The sequence below is a fragment of the Manis javanica genome, chromosome 17 (assembly GCF_040802235.1).
Source record: "Manis javanica isolate MJ-LG chromosome 17, MJ_LKY, whole genome shotgun sequence".
Classification (NCBI taxonomy): domain Eukaryota; kingdom Metazoa; phylum Chordata; class Mammalia; order Pholidota; family Manidae; genus Manis; species Manis javanica.
The window spans coordinates 60,644,000-60,664,226 of NC_133172.1; the positions used below are offsets into that span (position 1 = coordinate 60,644,000).

At 51.0% G+C, this 20,227-nt stretch overlaps 1 protein-coding gene across 2 annotated transcripts in view; it reads left to right on the plus strand.

Annotated features, from left to right (window-relative positions):
- Nucleotides 1–20,227, plus strand: part of ATP2C2 (ATPase secretory pathway Ca2+ transporting 2) — a 66,247-nt gene that overhangs the window by 16,243 nt on the left and 29,777 nt on the right. Inside the window, exons 2-9 of one of the 2 annotated variants that reach the window (XM_036993735.2) lie at nucleotides 228–338; nucleotides 2,236–2,352; nucleotides 7,641–7,730; nucleotides 8,825–8,860; nucleotides 8,963–9,024; nucleotides 12,353–12,461; nucleotides 19,843–19,992; nucleotides 20,069–20,137. In XM_036993735.2, coding sequence (XP_036849630.2) covers nucleotides 228–338; nucleotides 2,236–2,352; nucleotides 7,641–7,730; nucleotides 8,825–8,860; nucleotides 8,963–9,024; nucleotides 12,353–12,461; nucleotides 19,843–19,992; nucleotides 20,069–20,137 — 744 coding nt within the window. Of the gene's footprint in view, nucleotides 1–227; nucleotides 339–2,235; nucleotides 2,353–7,640; nucleotides 7,731–8,824; nucleotides 8,861–8,962; nucleotides 9,025–12,352; nucleotides 12,462–19,842; nucleotides 19,993–20,068; nucleotides 20,138–20,227 lie in introns of those variants that run through there. The other variant, XM_036993736.2, reaches the window with a different exon arrangement.

Sequence of the window (20,227 nt, forward strand, 5' to 3'; positions counted from 1 at the left end):
CAGTGACAGAATGATCGGAGCTGCTCTTTAGGTGGGCGGGTAGCATGAGGTTGCTTTGGGGCTGGTAATGTCTGTCTCCTGATTTGAAGGCTGTTTATGGGGGTCAGTTTGTGAGAATTCAAGCTGTACACTTAAGATGTGCACTTTCTGTATGTAGGTTATACTTTAAAAAGATGTGCCAGCACAAAACTTTCATTTGCTTAATAGCATTCTGGCTTTTTTCACAGGGCGGTGAACAAGGGGACCTGAAAGCCACTGAAAAGGAGAAAACAGTGGTAGCGCTGCCACCCAAGGAAGCCAGCAAATACCACAGGGAGGATTTGGCCGAGGCGTTTTACGTAAGAATTGACTTTGCATTTGATGTTAGTTGCTGTGAGGTTTTTAGATTTAAAAGAAAGCAACCCAAAGTCCTGAAAACAGCCTTAGATCCTGGGCTCTCAAACATTTATATCATCATCATTAGAAAATGTGATTGATGTTGAACCACGCCGATTTCCCAGGTGGTATGTCGCCACTGTCATAGGGGCTGGGGCCCTAACAGAGGACATTCCCCAGGCCCCCAAATGCTCTCTGTTACAAGGCTTTTCCTCCCGGAGACACAGAACACAGGAACCCACACAGTTACAAGGGAGCTCAGCCCAAGGACAGGGCACAGCGAGTTCAATCCAGGTGTTTCGACATCAAAGCTCAAACCTTTAACCAGCCCCAGTTCACACCCTTCTTCTTCCATAATCCACGCCATCGCCTACCGCTGGAACTGAATTCCCACAGGTTTCCCAGATGAATTTGAGTTCCTGGCCAGTCTGAGGCGGCTCTGGAACCAAGGTCCCCGCTCTGTCCGCCACGCGCTCCTCAGGCTGAAGGACGCGGCTTGCTTCATGTTTTTTACTTTCTTAGAAAACCGAGAAAACACAACAGAAGTGTGTCCGTTCACTCATAACCCACCGCACCTGGGAGAGCAAATTCAACCCACCCATTAAAGGGCACCGGCCACAATTCGAGGAGGGTGGAAGTCAGCATTTCCTGCCAGTCTTTTCTTGGGAATCATTCGAAAGTCTGTTTAAATTCAAGTACTGCTGGTGGTATTTGGAGGGAAGGAAATATTTTTTCTTTGCCTGACATTTTCCCCTACCTACAAAATGCCCATGGTTTTCTTTCTCTATTCAAGAGAGCCTAGAAGTCAATTCAGCTTTCCCCGTCGCCTCCGCCACACACTGACCTTTTTGAAAACAAGGATGTCTTTGCTGCAACCAGAAAAACCAAGTTCCCTTACCTAATTGTTGACGCAAACTGGCTATACTTAGTGTCTGCGTAAAGAGCTTGAAATTGTTATCTGACACAGTGTATGTATGGAATCATAATTTTCGCTACTGCTGCTTCTAGAGACAGGTGTTTGTCCTGTGTTTTTTTTAAATTTTTAATTGTGCTAAAATGCACAATATGAAATGTATCATCTTCATCATTTTGAAGTGTGCCGTTCATTCCTCAGAGCTGAGTATTCACGTTTTCACGCAGCTACCACCGCCATCCATCCCCAGAACCCTTCGTCCTGCAGAACAGACGCTCTGTCCCCCTTAAGCCCTAACTCCCCAGCCCCGGTCCCCAGCCCCCCGCAGCCACCCTTCTGCTGTTCACTTCTAGGATTCTGGCCGCTCTGGGTCCCGCATGTAGGTGGAGTCCCCACCAAGCCAGCGTTTGTCTTTCTGTGACTGGCTTTTTCCCCGGCTGGTGGACACGGGGCTGCTTCCCTTCTGGCTGTTGAGCAGAATGCTGCTGTGAACCGGGCTGCCCGGATCCCCCTTCTCCACTTCTTTTCAGGGGTGTCCCCGGAAATGGAACTGCTTGGTCCTGTGGTACTTCTGTTTTGAATTTTTTGAGGAACCTCCGTGTGTTTTCTACAGCGGCTGCACCATTTCATATTCCCTAGGCCGGTACTTTTAAAGAATAGATGTGTGTGTTTCTGCATTTCTGGAATTCCCTATGGCAATTCCACTTGTTGAGATTAAGGCTCTAGAGAAGAGTGCTCTAATTGAGAGAGAGGGCTAGGCTGTGGGTTTTCCTTCTCTCTCTGCCCCTCTTTGCTCGGGGCCTTTGAACGAGCCCCTCTCCTTGTGGACGGTTTATTTTCCTCGTGCATCCTGACGTGGCTGGCTTCTGGAGTGGGAATTCTGCGAGCTGGGCTCCCCGGTCCTCACTGGCCCATTGCTGAGCCTGTACTTGGCCATCTCCCTCCAGGTGGACTTACAGACTGGCCTGTCCGAGTTCTCAGTGACACAGCGCAGACTGGTCCATGGCTGGAATGAGTTTGTCGCTGACAACACTGAACCCGTGTGGAAGAAATATCTCGATCAGGTAGGATTGTAGGTGTCATTCCTTGCATTAACTACGGTAAGCCAGAGAGGGAGGGGCAGCCATTCCTTCTTTAAATATTGATCTAAGGTGTCCTTGGACCAGTCCTGGGGTGTGGAGTGGCTGTACTGCAAAGATAAAGGGCCCCCTCATTTAGGCTGCTCTTAGCCAGCAGGACGGATGGCCAGGAGTCATTCCTAACCCCCCAGGCAGCCGTGGTCATGAATAATCATTGTTGCATGCATGTGGATTTTCCACATGCAGGGCAACATGCTGAGTAAGCAAATAAGTGAGCATTAATTTACTTAATCGTCCTCCTCATGTCCATTTTGAGAGGAGGAAGTTGAGGTACGGAGAAGATGGACTATTTCCCCACATGCGTAGGGTTGCCAGATTTAGCAAATGAAGATACAAAGTGCCCTTCAAATTTGAACTTAAGGTAGATGAAGTTCAAGATGTTCAGATAGATGAAGAACCATTTCTTAGTATAAGTATGTCCCAAATGTTGCATAGGACCTACTTATTCTAAAAAGAATGTTCCTTGTTTATCTGAAATTCAAATGTCACTAGGAGTCCAGTAGTTTATCTGGCAACAGTAGCCAAAGTCACTCAGATGGGCAGTGCTGGCACGTGGAGCCAGGTGATGCCTGTGGCACTGGGATGGTGCTGAATGGATGGCCAAGAGTCAGACCTGGAAGCCACTGAGAAGAGGAAAGAAAAACCTGAATTAGGCACGGCTGCAGGTTCCAGCACAGGGTCAGCACCCCCACCACACACCCAGTGCCGGTTCAGAAATCCCCAGTTAACCGGCAGAACTGTCCCAGGGGCTTGGAGGCATTCAGACTGCCTCAGTTTCCCCTCTCCCATCCTGACAAGTCCTCCTGTTTTTTGGTTCCAAGCCTGCCCAAGGCTTTAGACACTTTCCTGTTGGCTCAGCACTTAAATCTTCCTGATTGTTCAGTTCAGGGACCAATCGCAGCCCTCTTTGTAGCATCCACAGCCTCCACCACCCTCCTGTCCCCACCTGCTCAGAGGTGGGGTCTCAGGGCACTACAGATGTCATTCATTGACGCATTTTGGCACTAAAATTGGCTTCTGGCAAAGGTGGCTCTGGTCAGGCCAGAAGCTTCCTGGAATCCCTGTGCAGAAGGAGGTGGTGGAAGTTCCTGGAAGCTCGAGTTCGGGGAAGGAGGCTGACACACAGTCTTCCGAAGCCAGTCTCTCTCTGCAGCTGGGCCTCAGCCTCTTCTGTCCTGGCTGCTGTTTCCACTGGGACTTGCCACCCAGGTTCCCTGCAGGCTTCCTTCCTGCCCCTGCTCTATTCAAACCCCGCACCAAGGGCTCTGCTGCAGACGCCAGCCGGGCCTTTCCAAAAGTGAAATTGACATTTCTAAGGTCAGGGTACTTGCTTAGTCGCCTTAGCTGGTTGGTTCAGGAATCCTGCTGAGGGAATCCTTGCAGCATGGGAAGGCAGCTCCCGGTGGCCATGTTTCTCCATCCTTGATGGGTCCAGAAAATGGCCAAAACCTTTTTTAAAACTCTTACTAGGGAAAATTGCAAAATTATACATAAAAAAAAATAATATATTGATCCCCACATATTCATTGTCAGCTTCGATAATCATCAAGTCTGTGCACACTTGCGAATTCTTTATGTTTGTTGGGTAGCTGCCATGTGCCAGCTGGTGTGGTTCTGTTGTGATTCGTGTCTCCTGCGGTGACAAGGAGCCGGCCCCCTCTCTGTCTCAGGAGGATCACTGTTAGGACATGTACCTCAGCATTACCCGAGACGTGTTGCCCCTGAATCACGACGCAAAAGTCAATTAACATCAGGCTGCCAGGACTCAAATTCGGCTTCCCAAACTTGTGACTTTGTGCAAGTTATTGACCTTTGAGCCTCAATTTTCCATACATTCCCCTGAGCCGACCTGAGCCCCTGGCTGGAGGGGCCCCTTAACAGGGCCACTACTCCCAGGGCCCTAGGTGTGTGCAGCTGCAGGGAGGGAGGGCGCTGCCCGGCCAGGCCTATGACAGGGGAGGGGAGGGAGCCAGGCAGCATCACGGAAGAGGCCTGGGCAGGACGCCCCACGCCTGGGGCAGGGCAGACCTGCTGCTGATGTCTGCTCTGCCGCGTGACCTTGTGTAGGAGTTCCAGCCCCACCAAGCCTTGGATGTCCCCACCTTGAAATGGGCACTCGCTGCTTCATTTGTTCATTCATTCATTCATTTTGGATAAATGCCTTTTATGCTCCTGGTCTTGGCACTATGCATTGAGCAATGGCCAAACCAAATTCCTGCCTTTGGGGCACAGACACAGAGCTCCACCTGTGACACAGCGAGTGAGTGGGGAAAACGAGTCAGGATGGGGAGGCAGGGAGGGATGGCAGGGCAGCTGTCTGGGCCTGGCTGGTCAGGGGAGGCACTCAGCCGGCTTCTGGAGGAGGCGATGTCTGAGCAGAGACCTGAGTGGAGTGAGGATTGGTGCAGGAACAACAAGCGCAAAGGTCCTGAGGCAGGAGAGGCCTGGTGCACGCGAGGAGGGTGGCCTCAGAACGTGGCCTGGAGCATTAAGGCGCCCAGTGTCTGGCGCGTTCTGGGTGTTTGCACGTGTTCGTACATCTCTCCCCCCTCCTCACTTCTATCCAAGCGCATGGGGAGTGGGGAGTCAGTGCTGGGCTCAGGGAAGATATAAAATCTTATTCTTAACTCCACTGGACGGAGGGGTTTTCCTTTCAGGACTAGGCTGAATAATGTCCCCAAAATTCACGTCCACGTGGAGCCTCAGGGTATGATCTCATTTGGAAGTGGGGTCTTAGGTGTGATTAAGATGAGGTCGTAGTGGATTAGGGTGGCCCTGGATGCAATAACTGGTGTCCTTATACGAGGAGGGGCAGAGACTCAGAGGCCCACACAGAGGAAGAGGCCATCTGACAGCAGGGGAGAGGCTGGCACGATGCATCCACCTGTCGGGGAATGCCAGGGATGGCGGGTGAGCGCCAGAAGCTGGAAGAGGCAGGCCGGACCCGGTGGGGGCCCAGTCCCCTGTGGGCGCCTTGACTTTGGACTCTGGCCCTGGCTCTGTGAGGGGAGGAGTCCGTGCTGCTTTAAGCCCCCCAGCTTGGTTGTTCATTCCGGCAGCCCTGGAATGATCGCACGCTCCCAGCTGGGCTCCCCCAGCCTGTTTCCCTTTGCTTCGGCTCTTCACCCTCCATGTTTCCCAAAGGGTGTGTCTGCCTCCAGGTGGTGAGTGTCTGGCCTTGGCTGTGAGCTCTGCCGGGCAGCTCTGTGTCCAGCCCCAGGACACTGGGCAGCCCCTGCCCTACCCCCACCCGCCCCAGCACTTCCAGATGCTCTCAGAACAATTGGGACTCCTCTGGCCAAAACCTTTTTTAAATCTCTTACTAGGGAAAATTGCAAAATTACACACATGAAAATAATATATTGCCCCCTGCATATCCATTGTCAGCTTCGATAATTATCAACCCATTTTGACACATTTGAACGCTGCCCCTGCTTTTTCTCTGAAGCTTCTTTAAGTCTAAACACTAAATCATAGTACCGTATACTTTGGTGTGCATCTCTGCCGTGAGAGGACATTTTTCTTCTTGTCTTATTTTTAAACCATAACAACCACACAATTACCCTGGTGCCCAACTCAGGTCCAGTTTCCCCACATGCCTCAAGGACTCTATTTAGAGTTGGTTTGTTCAAATCAGGGTCTGAACAAGCCCACCCTTTGCTTTTGGGTTATGTGTCCCTTAAACTGGCATCCGTGTAAGTAAGCCCTTTTTCTCATCTGTGAATTCATGCCCCTAGAATAGTTTACAAAGTCTGCAAAATTGGCAAATGGTTTATTTATGCACTGAAGACACCACCCTTGGGAGAAGCATGTAGCTAAGTGAATAAGGCCCATCTCAGGAACTCTGGTGCAGGTTTCAAGTTCTGGCGGGAAGCTCTGCAGTAGGCTGCCCTGGTAGGCTTTGAGGTGTGGTTCTTTTTGAAGGTACCTTCGCCACGGCCTCTCCCAGGAAGGGTCAATGGGGAGCTTTCCTGAGGGCCAGAGTTGGGTCAGGAGCCCTGAGAGAGGGGCTGTTTTCTAGTGCTTGGCAGCCATGTCCCTCCCTCTGACTGATATTGATACCAAGTGCCTGTGTGACCAGCCTGTGTCCATCTTCTCAGCACCTGCTATGTGCCAGCCATGAGGCAGGTCACTTTCCTCACATCATCACATTTCATCCTCACATCAGCCAAGAGAAAGCAGGGACCTGGGGACGTCAGCAGCCTGCCTGAGGTTTCTCAGGTCACGGTGGATGCAGCAGAGCTGGAATTCTGTAGGTCCCTGAGCTCTCACCTGCCACCCCATGTGGTCACACCCTGTTCTGGGTCCTGGGAGAACTGAGGACCCCCAGGACAGGCGCCGGCTGTGTCCTTGAGAAGGTTACATTCTAGAAGGATGAAAATAAGTAACTGGATACAATCATGGCTAAGAAGCTACAATGCCTTGCAGTGGCTCAGTCTTGAGGCTTCAAAACAGGTGTTGAGGCTAACTCGGGGCTGCTGGGGAGCTGACCGCCAAGCGCCCTGGCCTCGTTCAGAGAACACAGAGCCCAGCGATTCTGCGGTGCGGGGGAGGGGCTGCAGATCGCTCCGGGCACCGAGGAGCAGCTCTCCGGAGCAGCGTGAATCACACACCTGCTCACACTTCCCTTTGCCCTTGGCCCCTGGAAAGCTCCCGGCCACCCACGCAGCCTTATTTTAAATAACCAGGACTTGCTTAAAATGTAGAGGCTCACCTTGATCCCCATCACTGTCTGTTCTCTCTGGTCCTGTTCTTCTGTGTTTATGTTTAGGCTTCCTTTCAATTGTCTGTAACACGAGCCATTATATAACGTATCTGTGAAATGAGGTCGCAGATACATAAAACAACGAGGTAAAAATCCTTTAGGGCCGATTCTCAGGAGGGACCTCACAGGAGCCCCAAGGGCAGTTACAGGAGCAGGCCGGTGTGGTGCGGCAAGAGGGGTCCGGTGGCCCTGCCGGACTGGGGTTGGCCTCCCACCGAGGGGATAGGTCGTCACCCGGAGCCATGGAGATGTGGCAGGCCAGGGGAGTCCACCGGCCAGAGGCAGGGCCAGCGCCGGCGTCCTGACGGGGACAGTGCTGGCTGACCCCGGGGAGGCCGGTGTCCTGAACTGGCAGTGGTAGGGTTTCAGAGAACCCTTGGGTGACGGGGACGCAGCCCAAACTGTGAGAGGCCAGAAAAGACCCTGCCTCTCTGCTTTCCCTTTTCAGTTTAAGAACCCCCTGATTCTGCTGCTCCTGGCCTCTGCCTTGGTGAGCGTCCTCACGCAGGGGTACGAGGATGCCGTCAGTATCGCCATGGTGAGTGCAGGCCTCCTGGCCACGGGGCCCCACCGCTGCTGGGGTGCGCACCCTGCTTATTTTATATGCAAGGAAAGAAGAGTCTGGCACAGAGGAAAGAAATAGAAAACACGGCAGAAAGAAAGCAAAGCGAATCCCCAGGCTTCTCTGCCCTCCACACGGCGTCCTGGCTGACTGGGCTGTGGCTCTCGGGGTGGACACCCAGTGGCTTCTAGTCCTGGGCTGTTGGGAGCCACGTTTCAGTGACCGCCTTTCCCATGAGCCCTGGGATGGACATGCCCCGGCCTGGCTGTGCATGCAGTATGAAGAGCAATGGCTCCAAATCCCTTACCCAGAGATTACCACTGAGCACCTTCAAAATAATTTTATTTAATTAGGTGAAAATCACATGACTAAAAAATTAAAGTGTGCAATTCAGGGGCATTTAGCACATTCACAGTGTTGTGCACCTACCACCTCCTGTCTATATTCATGGCCCTCAAAGGCAACCCCAGGCCCATTGAGCAGTCCACCCCCACCCCTGGCAACTGCCGATCTGCTTTCTGTCTTACGAATGTGACCCTTCTGCACGTTTCATGTAAATAGAACCATGGCTGTAAATGGAATGCCCTTTCATGTCCGGCTTCTCCTAAGCACCTTTTGAGGACTGTCATTCCTGCTTCCTTCTGTCTGACAAATACCCTTTTAAAATAAACAGACTCATTCCACACATTGGAATTTCCTGCCTCTGCTGAGAAGTTCGCATCTAGACCTGCACCTTCTGGCGTGGGACGGTGTTTTCAATATGTGTTGAGTGATGAGGCACTTATGTCTGTCGTTTAGGATACTCTTTTAAAGTGTGTCTGTGAAGAAAAACCTACAAGAATACCCCAAACTGTGAACCTCTGGGTATTGGAATTTGGGGTGATTTTCTGCCTTTTCTTGTTTTTTTTTTTTTTGGCTTGCCTGTTTTCTACATTTTTGCACAGTGCACTCATTTGGCAAGAACAAAGGAAATGTATTTTGAAGGCCAATGTCCTCCCCCGCCTTGCGTGGGCTCATTCGCTTTCTGGCCGGGCGGCTGGGTATTAACGCGCCTCCCGTTTGCTCCCTAGGCCGTGCTGATCGTGGTCACCGTCGCCTTCATCCAGGTATGTATCTGTTTCCTGAGGTCCTGACTAGGGTGACCGGGCATGGTGGGAGCTCTGGGCAGTTCCCACCTTGAACAGCATGTGTGATGCACTTCCTGCCAGGAGTACAGGTCGGAGAAATCCCTAGAAGAGCTGACCAAGCTGGTTCCTCCCGAATGCAACTGGTGAGTCAGAGGCCTCCTCCCTGGAGGAGCTGGGGGGCTTATGAGTTTGGCAAAAAGTTGGCAAAATTTGTACCCCTTGTAGCATGATACAGGAGAACCATGTCTTGCAGGAACTAGAACACCTGGCCTCTGCCCTGCCCACAGATTACTGTGTGTCCTAGGGGGTGTTGTTCGGCCTCTCTGAGCCTCACCTCTATCATGAGTGTCTAAGCAGTGTGCCACAGAATGGCTTGGGGAAGAGGGCAGCCCCTGGAACCTCCAACCGAGTGTGTAAAGCTGTGTGGGAGAGCAGAGCATTCAGAGCATTCACTGAATTCTCGAAGGGTGGACCCAGGAGAGGTGGGGAGGCGGGCTTCCCAAGCTGAGCCTCAGCACCCTAGGCTGCAGGTGGAGTGTCCCACGCATGGACTCCGGGGTTAGCTCAGCAGCATCTCTCCTGCCTGGACATTTCAATGTTGCCATCTGCTGTCACACAGCCCTCGCCAAAGATGTTTAAAGAAGGAAAGAGGAACAGAAATGTCTGCCATACACACGTCCTGGGCGTTTCTGCTTAGCGTGGTGCTGGGCAGTAGAGCCTTCTGGGTGTTCTTTAATCTGAGCTGCCCAGTCCAGTATCCCTCTGGATAGGACTGCACATACGGGTGGCTGAGGAATTGCCTTCTTTGCTTTATTCGACTTGAATTTAAGTAGCCACCTGGGACCAGCAGCCACCTGGCTGGAGACCTCAGGCTCAACATGGGCAAGGGCCGCCGCCATTGGTTAGGGAACCTGGCAGATGCAGAGAGGAAATGCTTTAGGCCTGGATTTTTCTCGACTTCATTTCAGCATGCCGGCAATCCACATGCTGTTCTCCGAAGGCCTGGGCCGTCTCCTCAGCCCTACTTGTTTCACAGTCGTGTCTTCCCACATTACATTGTTGCTCAGAAAAAAGTGGTTGGAAGCATCCCTGATCCTGAGCTATTTTGTAAAGACTTTAACATACAGCAACCCTCTATTTTCTGAAGGATATATTTTGGGGAGGAACCATCAGATATTCTTGGATGTAATATGGCACAACTGAGCCTCAGGGCCAGGAGACAGGAAGATCTAGTGAGACGGAGGCCTCCTTCCCAAGGAATAAGCAAGCAAGGGGATATGTGTGTGTGATACACGGCAGAGAACAACAAATAGCAAAACAGAAACAAAAAGAGGATGATGTGGAAGCATGAGAGAGTGTGAGTCGATTCTAGAAGGTTCCCTGGGAGCAGTGAAAGCGTCTGGGCCTGATCACCAGACACAAGACTGTCAGAAATCTGGACATGTGGTGTGACATCATTCTAGGGACAAACAGAAACATAAATGATGTATGTAGATTGATGGTCTGATCTTAAGTTGAAATATCAAGTCGTGGCCTTTCAGGTGAATGGTACGCATTATTGATGTACCCGGAAGTCACCTATAAAAGACAGTTTATCTTCAGAAACAACAGTGGCAGGCAGCCTGGTAGAACTGAAGGAGCATCGGAGACAGACAGCCTAAGTGACCGAGTCTCTGAGACGTCTCTACAGATCAGAAGACATGCCTGCTGTGCAGCCCCTTCCTGCAGTACCCCCATCCTTTGTGCAGTCATTAAATATTTATTGAGCACCTACTGTGTGCCAGGAGAAGTAGTGCCAGGGTCATACCAGTGAACGACATGGCAAGTCCTTGGCTTCGGGCAGCTCACATTCCTACTGGGGAGGCAGATAACAAAGCAGAGAAACAGGTGACTTTGGGAAGCATCAGGCGCATGAAAGCCAAAAAGATCCCCTCCCCCAAACCAAAGCCACACAAGAACCAGAACAAACAACAAGCTCACGGAGATGCAGTCGTGACTGGGGGAGTGGTGGGAGGAACTGTAAATCGCCGGTGATCAGGCTGCCCTGATGTGACATTTAAGCTGAGACCTGAGAAATAGGAGAAGCAAGACCCGGGAAGAGCTGAGGGAATAGCGGGTATACATCTGAGAGGTGCTCTTGGCAACAGGGAGCAGGAAAGTCAGCTGCACAATCCCTAAGGAAGTCGTGTGGTCCCGTGGCAACGGATATGAGGTGTGGGGACAGTGGGGTTCATTAGTTCAAGATGGCGCTGAGGACCTGGTCCTTTTATTTCCTTACTCTGCCATCCTCTGCTTGTTGGCTTTGTTCTGTGGCTGGCTCTCTCATGGTCCCAAAGTGGCTGCCATAGCTCCAGGCATCACAGCCAGACAAGGCCCAAAAGGAGATGACGTGTGTGTGTGTTTACAGAATGAGGAAACCGTTCTCATGAACCCCCAGCAAATGTCCACTCACGTCTCAAAGGCCAGTGTTACAGAACATGCCTGTGCCGAAGCATACTGTGGGCAGGGGATGGGATCACACTAATGGTCTCAGCTAGTCGGGACCCACTCCCCAGAGCAGATAGCTGTGGGAGAAGGGTGGATATCTGAATAAGACCAAATCCTTTTAACAAGGAGGAGTGGAATGTGTGTTCAGCATTCAAGGCTGGCAAAGATCTTGAGACTAAGAGCGGCGTGTGTTCAAGGGCTGGATGATGTGAGGTGGGAGCAGCAGCGGGCAGGGGGCGGCGTGTCCTTAGCAGGGCCTTTGGGTTTGGTTCCAAGGTCACCAGAAAGCTGTGGAGGGGGAGGGTGTGGAGCAGGGGGGAGCTGTGATGTGACTTCTGTGTTTTAAGGGCTCCCTGGCCACCATGCATGGGATAAACTGAAGAAGGCCAGAGTGGAGGCAGGAGTACAGCTGGGAGGCCTCTGCAGCAGCCAGATGAGGGGTGACACATGGTGGGACTTCAGCTGGAGCCTGTGCAGAGAAGCATGTCCATTGTCTAAGGGCAGATGGCCCTGCGGAGGGTCCCCACCCCACGAGAAAGAAGGTCCTGGACTGGTAGGGCATTCAAGATGCTCCTCTCAGCTCTGCCCGCTGAGCTCTTGAGACGAGCTCTGCCCACCAGAAGGGTGTCTTCTCTGAGGACAGAAGCATTGCTAGTTACTGGCTCCTTAAGGAAGCTTTTGAACCACTAACAGAGACCTACAGAAGCTTCCAGAGGCTGTGTGGCCAGCCTTGTTTCCAAGCAGGATAAACAGTAGTCTAGTTGCCCCACTTCTCAGAGGAGGCCTGGGGTCTACCAGAAGCTTCCCACTTTCCCAAAAGTCTTTTAGGAAATGTGAATTTTAAGAATAATAAAACCATACAGGCACAGGGGTTGGTCTATGACTGAAAGAGAAAGTGTTTTCTATAAGCTTTGTTCAGATTCATGGAAGTGCACAGAGTGGGATGCCAACAGGGTGATTTTGCCCTCTACATTTCAAATGCAGCATGCGAGAAGGGAAACTCCAGCACCTGCTGGCACGCGACCTGGTCCCTGGGGACATCGTCTCTCTCTCAACTGGAGACCGCGTCCCTGCAGACATCCGTCTCACTGAGGTGAGGGGTCCTGAGCCCTTGTGGGGGGACTGTGCAGACACTTAGCATATTGCAGGTGGGTATTCTCACTCACATTCGTACACATACACACATACACATGAGTGAGTGCACACACGTTCATGTGCCCAAACAGGTCACAAAGTTAGAAGTTAATCTTAATTGCAATGCCCCTCCAATTGTATTTCATAAATTATTCTCATTTTACATTTAGCCTCGCAAATCTTGGTTATGTTATTTTCTAGTTTACAGCAGACTACAGTGGCAAATTAAACCAGGGGGAGGGGGAGATGAGGGCTGAGGCAAGACTTGCTTCGAGAAACAGCCACATTGATGTCAGAGTGTCAGAGAGAAGGGATATAAGACTGCTTGCCAGTGAGGAGGGAGACAGGACCAGTGACAAGGTGGGAGATAGCACAAGCTCTTATAGTATAGCGTGGTTTAGGGACATTGGGTGTGCAGTGAGCTGTTTCCCCAACCTTTGTGGGTGTCAGGGCATCACAGCTTCAGAACAATACCTGAGGCTGTCTGAGATAATCCTGAATTCATGAGAATAGGTTAAATCAAGTTCAGAGGGATTTGTTGATAGGAATAATCCATTTATGACTCCTTCCAAGAATGCTTAAGAATTGTTCAAAGCTTATAGTGATAAAGGATTAAGCCTGATTTTTTTATTTCTGGACACGGTCTCAGGAACCCTAGCATCAATAGCAGGCTGTTATAAGACGGGCCTGGAGGGAGGGATGGAGAGGGCAGTGGCCGGGAGCTGCACCTGGGGCCTGGGGACATATTCTAGCCCACCTTTGAAGTAGCCTAGGCAGGGGCCCCAGGGACATGCGTAGCCATGCACACCACCCTGCCCCTGGCTTTCTAAGTAAGCAGCCACTGAGTGTTAGCAACCGATTATATTATCATTACCAATCACGACAACCGTTCTTTGAAACAATTTTTTATCCTGCAAACAACTCTCCAACTTCTTTAGCTGGTTTCTTCCTGCCTGCTTATGTTAATCTAAATTGTACCTGGCCATTAGCACCACAAAGGGATTTTGCAGTGCTACCAGCTTTGAACCCCACAGATTTCCTTTCAGATATTTCACAACTCCGTTGAACAATCAATAGCTTTGTTTATTCACAGTGGAGTGTTTTTATCAGCCATTAAGCTCTGGGACTCAGGAGAGCTTCACTATATATTTTAGAACTGTTTAGGTTGAGGAAACAGTAGGTTCAAGAAAGTTTTAAAAATAACCCGAATACTGATCCCTTTTGCAGAGTGTTTTGGGGGGTGGTCACAGACATTTTCTCTTCCCACAGTTAAAGGTCAAGGCCTCGTTAAAAGGCTAAGCTGACACAGCCTTTGAGCAGAACCCCAGCTCTTTCTTTTCCCTCCCATTACCTGAAGTGGACACGGACTTGAATGGGACTTGTCAGGAGTCCAAGAAAGGCTTATCTTGGGAGCAGAAGGCCAGCCAGGTGTGGAAGACCCTTTGTCTACACCTGAGCAGGAAGTAGCAGGTTGTTCCTTGGGAGCCACGGGCATTATGTGGGTTCAATGCCCTGTCTCTATGCTCGGCCGCTCAGCCCCGTGCCCCCCACTGGACACGGTAGTCCCCAGAAGCCCCCCCCCACCACACACACACAACCAGCTTTGTTCCTTCTTGAGCCACACAGTCTCCTTAATCCCCACCTCCCTTTATTTTGATGAAGAGAACTGATGCATAGGCATGCGTATGTAAAGTCAGGTCTGAGTGAACCCCTGTATAAACACTGCCTCCTGTCATCTCTCCACAACCCTGAGAGAATGGGCCTCCTCTCATGTTTCTCATTTTGCAAATGAGATGCAGGCCTGGAGAGATCATGCAGCCCACCTGCGGTCACACGCTGTAAGTGGAGGGGAAGGGAGTTCGAGTTGCCCCCAGCTGCAGAGACCACACCCTTCAGCACACACTGAGACTCCTGTTCCGCCCCACCCCCATCCCCACCACCCAGCTCCCGCCTCCGGCTCACCCTGTGGGTGTCCTCGCCATTGGGTTCCTATGCTCTAACAAACCCCTGCATATGAGCTGGCATATGAGCAAAATCAGTGTGTTACCGCACAGTTCTGGAGGCCAGAGTCAAAATCAATTTCACAGGGTTGAAAAAATCAAGGTGTTGGCAGGACGCAGCTCCAGGCGTGAGTCCGTCCCCCAACCTTTCCCGCTTCTGGAGACGCCTGCATTCCTGGACTCCTGGCCCCAACCACCAACCACTGCTTAGCCACCTTCCTCTGACTCAGACACGTCTCTGCCCCTCCTCCTGTGACGCCATTTAGGGCCTGCCTAGATCCTTCAGGATCCTGTCCCCACCTCAAGGTCCTAATTTAATCAGATCTGCAAACTCCCTGTTGCCGTGTCTGGTAACATTCACAGCTTGCAGGGGTCAGGACACCACCGTCTGGGGGGTTGGGTGGGGGACTGTTCCTCAGCCCATCACACTCAAGGCCCTCCTGGAAGCCTTCTCCCCTCCTTCCTGCCTCAGGGCTTCCCCATATTCCTTTCACTCATTCATTCAACAAATCTTGCTTAAGCACCTACTGTGCGCCAGGAACTGTGCTGGAGAAAACAGACCCGGTCCCTGTGCTTATGGGTTTACAGCCCAGAGTGACAGACAACCCATATTCACGCATGACAGGTGACTTCCAAGACTGCTGTGGGGCGTGAGGGAGAAGCCCAGGGAATTCCAGATTCCCCGTCAGGACCGACCTAATGTCTCCCTGCAGTCACAGAGGGCTGCCTGGAGACAGTGCCTTTTGAGCCAACCTGGAATAGATGCAAATCAGCTGCTCTAGGCAGAGGAGGCCCAAGCTGCATGCCTAGTCCTGATCTTGGTGCCAAACATGTTACTGTTTCCATCTGCCTGCAGTGCATCTCCATGGAGGGGACTGCCACGTAGTAGGGCAGCTTCTGGCCCTGGAACCTGCACCCCACCAGCGTGACTTGGCCCTCCTCATTCCTGAGGCCTCTGCTCACTGTGTCCTCCTCCCTGACTCTTCTGCTAAGCGCTCCCCAACCCGCTTTCCTTTGTCTTCACTTTTATCGGCAGCCCCACTGCCGCCTCAGGCTGTGGGACAAGCTCCATGGAGGTGGGGAGTTTGTCTCATTTGCTGCTGGATTCACAGGGCCCAGAAGAATGCCTGGCCATAGATCAGACTGGGGTTGGGGGCTTTGGGGAGGAAGACCCCAGAGGTACAGTGCCCTTCTCATCCATCATATTGAGGTGCCTGCTCTCACCATGACTAATCACTGTTGGTATTGACCTTGATCACCTGGCCGAGGTATGTTTCCTCATGTAATGTATTGCTGATTAATAGCGGTTCTCCCTGTGAGAGATCCCTTACCCGGGCAACTGCTGCTGCCCTCCAGCCAGAATCTGCCCTGCCTGACCCATCCCACGCAGCCCTCCCGGGGGCCCTTCCCAGGCTCCGTGTAGCCAGCCTGTACTGCCCTGGAACCTACAGTGGCTCCCTACTCCACCTGTATGAAGACTGAGCTCTGCCCTCTGACTCTTCACAGCCTGGCTGCCCCACCTCCCCACCTAGAGTCCGTCTTTGACGCAGTCTAGCCTTTGGGTCTTGGGCAAGTTTCTGAAGCTATTGGGTCCTCAGTTTCATCTATAAATGAGGATCAGAGCAGTGTCTTTTCCATGTGATAGTTGTGGCTGTTTGATGGGAGAATTCAAACACTCAACAAATGTTTATTATTATATCCTCAACCAGTATTATTTCTCTGAATTTCTGCTCTTTCCTAATTTGGTACCATCCTGTTTAGATCACCCTCCATTTGTCTTACCTGTGAGAATATTTTTCTCCAAAGTTCGTAACGCAGAATCTGACTGACAATTCCTTTGGGCATCTAATAGGCATCCACTACAGTCTTGTTGAATCAACCAATTGAGAAACTGGGTTGAGCAGGTATTATCCTAACTGGTCTTTCTTTAATAGCAAAAACCCAAGTTAAATGAGTTTTCCTTACATGGTTCTTGCTGTGCTTGGAGGGCTCTGTGTTAGACAGGAAAAGACTTGGTGACCTTCCAGCCCAGAGTCCCGGTCCCACCACCGAGACACGCACACTAGCCCACTGGGAGGTCACAGCACTTATTGCCTGGTAAAGGCCCTGAGAAGTCCTGTGGTAAAGAAAACCAGTTCTCTGGTTTTTCACCCGTGTATCCCACACTTAATGCTCCAGGGAGCCCTTTCTTCAGAGAGCAGCTGTTAACATCCTACAGTGAGAGTTCTTTAAGATGCAAGAGGAAAAATTATGTTCTAACTCCCCACTCATCCATTTTATAAATGGAAAACCAAGGGTTCCCAAGTCACTATCACAACTGCAAGCATGATTTTTATTTAAAAAGAAAAATAAGAAGAACTTCTAAGGAGTCTCTAGCCCTCCTGGGTCCACTGGCAAACCAGAATGGAAATGCAGGAGGCTCTGGGATCTGTGGTCACAGCACCCCAAATGGCTTGTACAAGTGTAAAGACCAGAACTAGAAAATAGGCCCAATAAACCTGAGCAACAGTCTAGGCTCATGTCTCGTCTCAGAGGGTCGGGTTATAGAGCCTAACGAAATATAACCAGGGTCAAATATGCTGACTTTTAAAATGTTCTGTGAAATAGATTCGCCTCCAACCCTTGGTGGCCTCTGCCTGCTCCCACACGACTAGTCAGTTCCAGTTGCTGACAATATTCTTGCTCATCCACCCCTGCGCACTGCCAACCCCTCACTGAGAGGCTTACTAGGCCTCATTGGAACTGTAGGCTTCCCCTTCCCAATGCAGAGGCGTACCTCCTCCAATACCTAATATCACCTTGCTTATCTCACCCATGTCCCTGACTTCTCCGCTCAAGACTTTAAATGGTCCCTCATTACCTATAAGGTAACATCCAGATTTCTTAGCCAATGCCAGATGCAGCTGAATCCCAGCCACACCACCAGAGCTGCTTGACTCCAGTCACGTGTCCCCAGGTAGCTCACACCTCCTGTCTTCCTGCCTGTGCCCTCTCGTCCTGGTCTATTCAGGGCTTCCATGGTGGGTGCTCCTTAAGAGCAGTGCCCCTCTCCTCCCGGCCTTGACTTCAGCACCTGGGACAGCGCCCTCCCCTGCCCGCTCCCAAGAACCCAAGAGGGTGAATTGGTGTTAGCACTCAGCACGCTGGGCTCCTGTCCTTTTTCTATTGGCGGGTACTGGGAGAAGAAACGTCTTTTCTTTGCTTCCCCCATCTCCAGCTGCTTTGCTCAGGCATGTTATTCCAAGTCACTCACCGCCAGTTCTTGCCTTCTTTCCCCCACTAAGGGACCTGCCTGATTCACTCACCAAATGTCTTCTCTTCCAACGGACCGTTTGGGGGCCCCAGACCCCCCAGGAGCTCTCCTCTTCTAGCTCATGCTCCCGCACCAGCCCCTCCACCTGCTGTGTCCACTCCCAACGCTCTGCTGCAGGTTGGGTCTGATTAGGACATTGGATTACTCAGTCAGGGTTCCCGTCCCAGTGTTGATTTATTATCTTTACTGCAATGCTACCTAAATGTGAACGAACATAAAATTAGGTACAGATTCTCTGTGCTTCAGACTGATACACACACCTGACATAGAAACCTAAGCCAAATTTTCAAAGTAAGTACAACTTAACTTATTTTCATGTCCCATTAGACACTGTTTTCTGGAAACAAAGTCTCTGCCTTGGGGATGTGGGGCTGATTGCTGCTTCCTGGGGTCTATGGGGTCAGCACCTGGGATGCTGGGTGACTCAGTTCTCCCAATCCTTCATTTACTGTGGGTTAGGAGCTGCTCTGTGAGGTCATTTGATTTTCCCTTGATGTCCTGAGAATCAAAAACACAAATGCAATCTCTAGATCCAGGGGCGGTTGTATTGGTGGTAATAGATTAAGATAAATTCATGGGCTCAAATGGAAAGGGATTTATTTCTCTCTCACATAACAGGAGTCCAGAAGTGGTGTGTCCACAGCCAATATGGCAGCTCCATCTTGGAGCAAAGTACCTGGGCTTCTCTCAGCCCCCGCTCTGCCCTCCCTAGAGTGTGGTCATCCTTTTAATGCTTGTAAGATGGCTTCTGGAGCTCCAGACACGATGACGAAGGTCCAGGCAGGAATAAAAAGGAAGGCAAGGAGAACAAAGGGGGCCTGTCAACTCAGCTGCCTTCAAAGACCTTCCAGGACCACCAGAGGCTTCTTATTTCTCATTGTCCAGAGGGTAGAGATGCGGTGAGCTGCAAGGGAGGCTGGGAAATAAGGTTGTGTGGCAGGGCACGTTGCCATTTCCAACACCGTGGGGATTCTGTTAGGAAGGATGATGGGGAGGTGGGTATATTACATGTGGCAGCCCCTGTCATCTTGGGGACTGGGATACCATGGCAATGTACATATTTTTAAGATTATTATTGAATTAAAAATTTTTGAAAGTATAGGGAACTCATAGGCCTCTATTTGCGAAATGCTGATCTAACTGTCTCTTGTGAGTTTATAGAAAGATAGCTTCTCTCTAAGTTGGTTTTATATACATAGATGATGAGGTCTTAGGGACAGAGCCAGCCCTGGACCCCTTTTACGTCCTCTGTGGTATCTGGCACAGCTCTGGCCACCTCTTCGTGGCACAGGAGACTCACCTCTTGAGCGATACCTACTGGATCTGGGGTCAGTTTTGCAAGAAGGTTACGAGTGTAGTTTCTGGAACCAGAGCCCTGGGTCAAACCTCTGTTCTGTCACTAAGTAGCTATGTGGCACTGAACAAGCTCCTTAATCCTAGCATGCCTCAGTTTCCCCAGATGTAAAATGGAGAAAATAATAGCATCTTTCAGGGAGGGTGTGCGAATTAAGAGATAATATTAGCACCTTCCTCCTCTTTTCCTGCAGTGCGTGAGTGTGTAGGTGTGTATCTGTGCCTGCATGTGTGTTTCTGGTGTTAACAGAACCTTAGGCTGTCACTGAAGAACCTGGCTCAGTGATGTTCAAACCACATGAACTCTTTGGGACTCTCCAAGGTAGGGGGTGTGGAGGGTGGATGTGGAGGCTTAGGAAAAAGCCACAGGTGCTTTGAAAGGGTATGTCCTAAATTAGCCATTGCCTAAGCTCTTTTTAAACATTACATTAAAGTTTAATGCTAAAAGAAGGTATGAGACTTAACATTTTTTTGAGAGGAGCCACACATCTAAAGCTTTTCCCACCCCTGCAGGTGCCAGGCCGCGTTCTGATTCTTAACTCCCTGATTTCAACAGGTTCATTATTTTTTGTCCATTAGCAGATGACATTAAGGTGCTAGGTCACATTCTGTGCTTTTAACCCCAGACCCTGGGGTAGGAGGGCAGACACCATGGTTTTTCTCCGGTCCCCTAGGTCACAGACCTGCTGGTGGATGAGTCCAGTCTCACGGGGGAGGCCGAGCCATGCAGTAAGACAGACAGCCCGCTGACAGGCGGGGGGGACCTCAGCACCCTGAACAACATCGTCTTCATGGGGACCCTGGTGCAGTGCGGGAAGGCGCAGGTAAGCCCGGGACCCTGGGCCCCAGCACCAGGAGGCTTCCAGCTTGGCATCTCATGTTTCTCTCTCCCGAATGCAGGGTGTGGTGATCGGGACAGGGGAAAGGTCTCAGTTCGGAGAGGTGTTTAAGATGATGCAGGCTGAAGAGGTAAGTGCCAGCCAGGGCTTCAGGTTTCTTATATGCTGGGGTTTGAGGTTACTCTCAGCCAGTGGTACCTGCCCTGCCCACTCCTTAGGA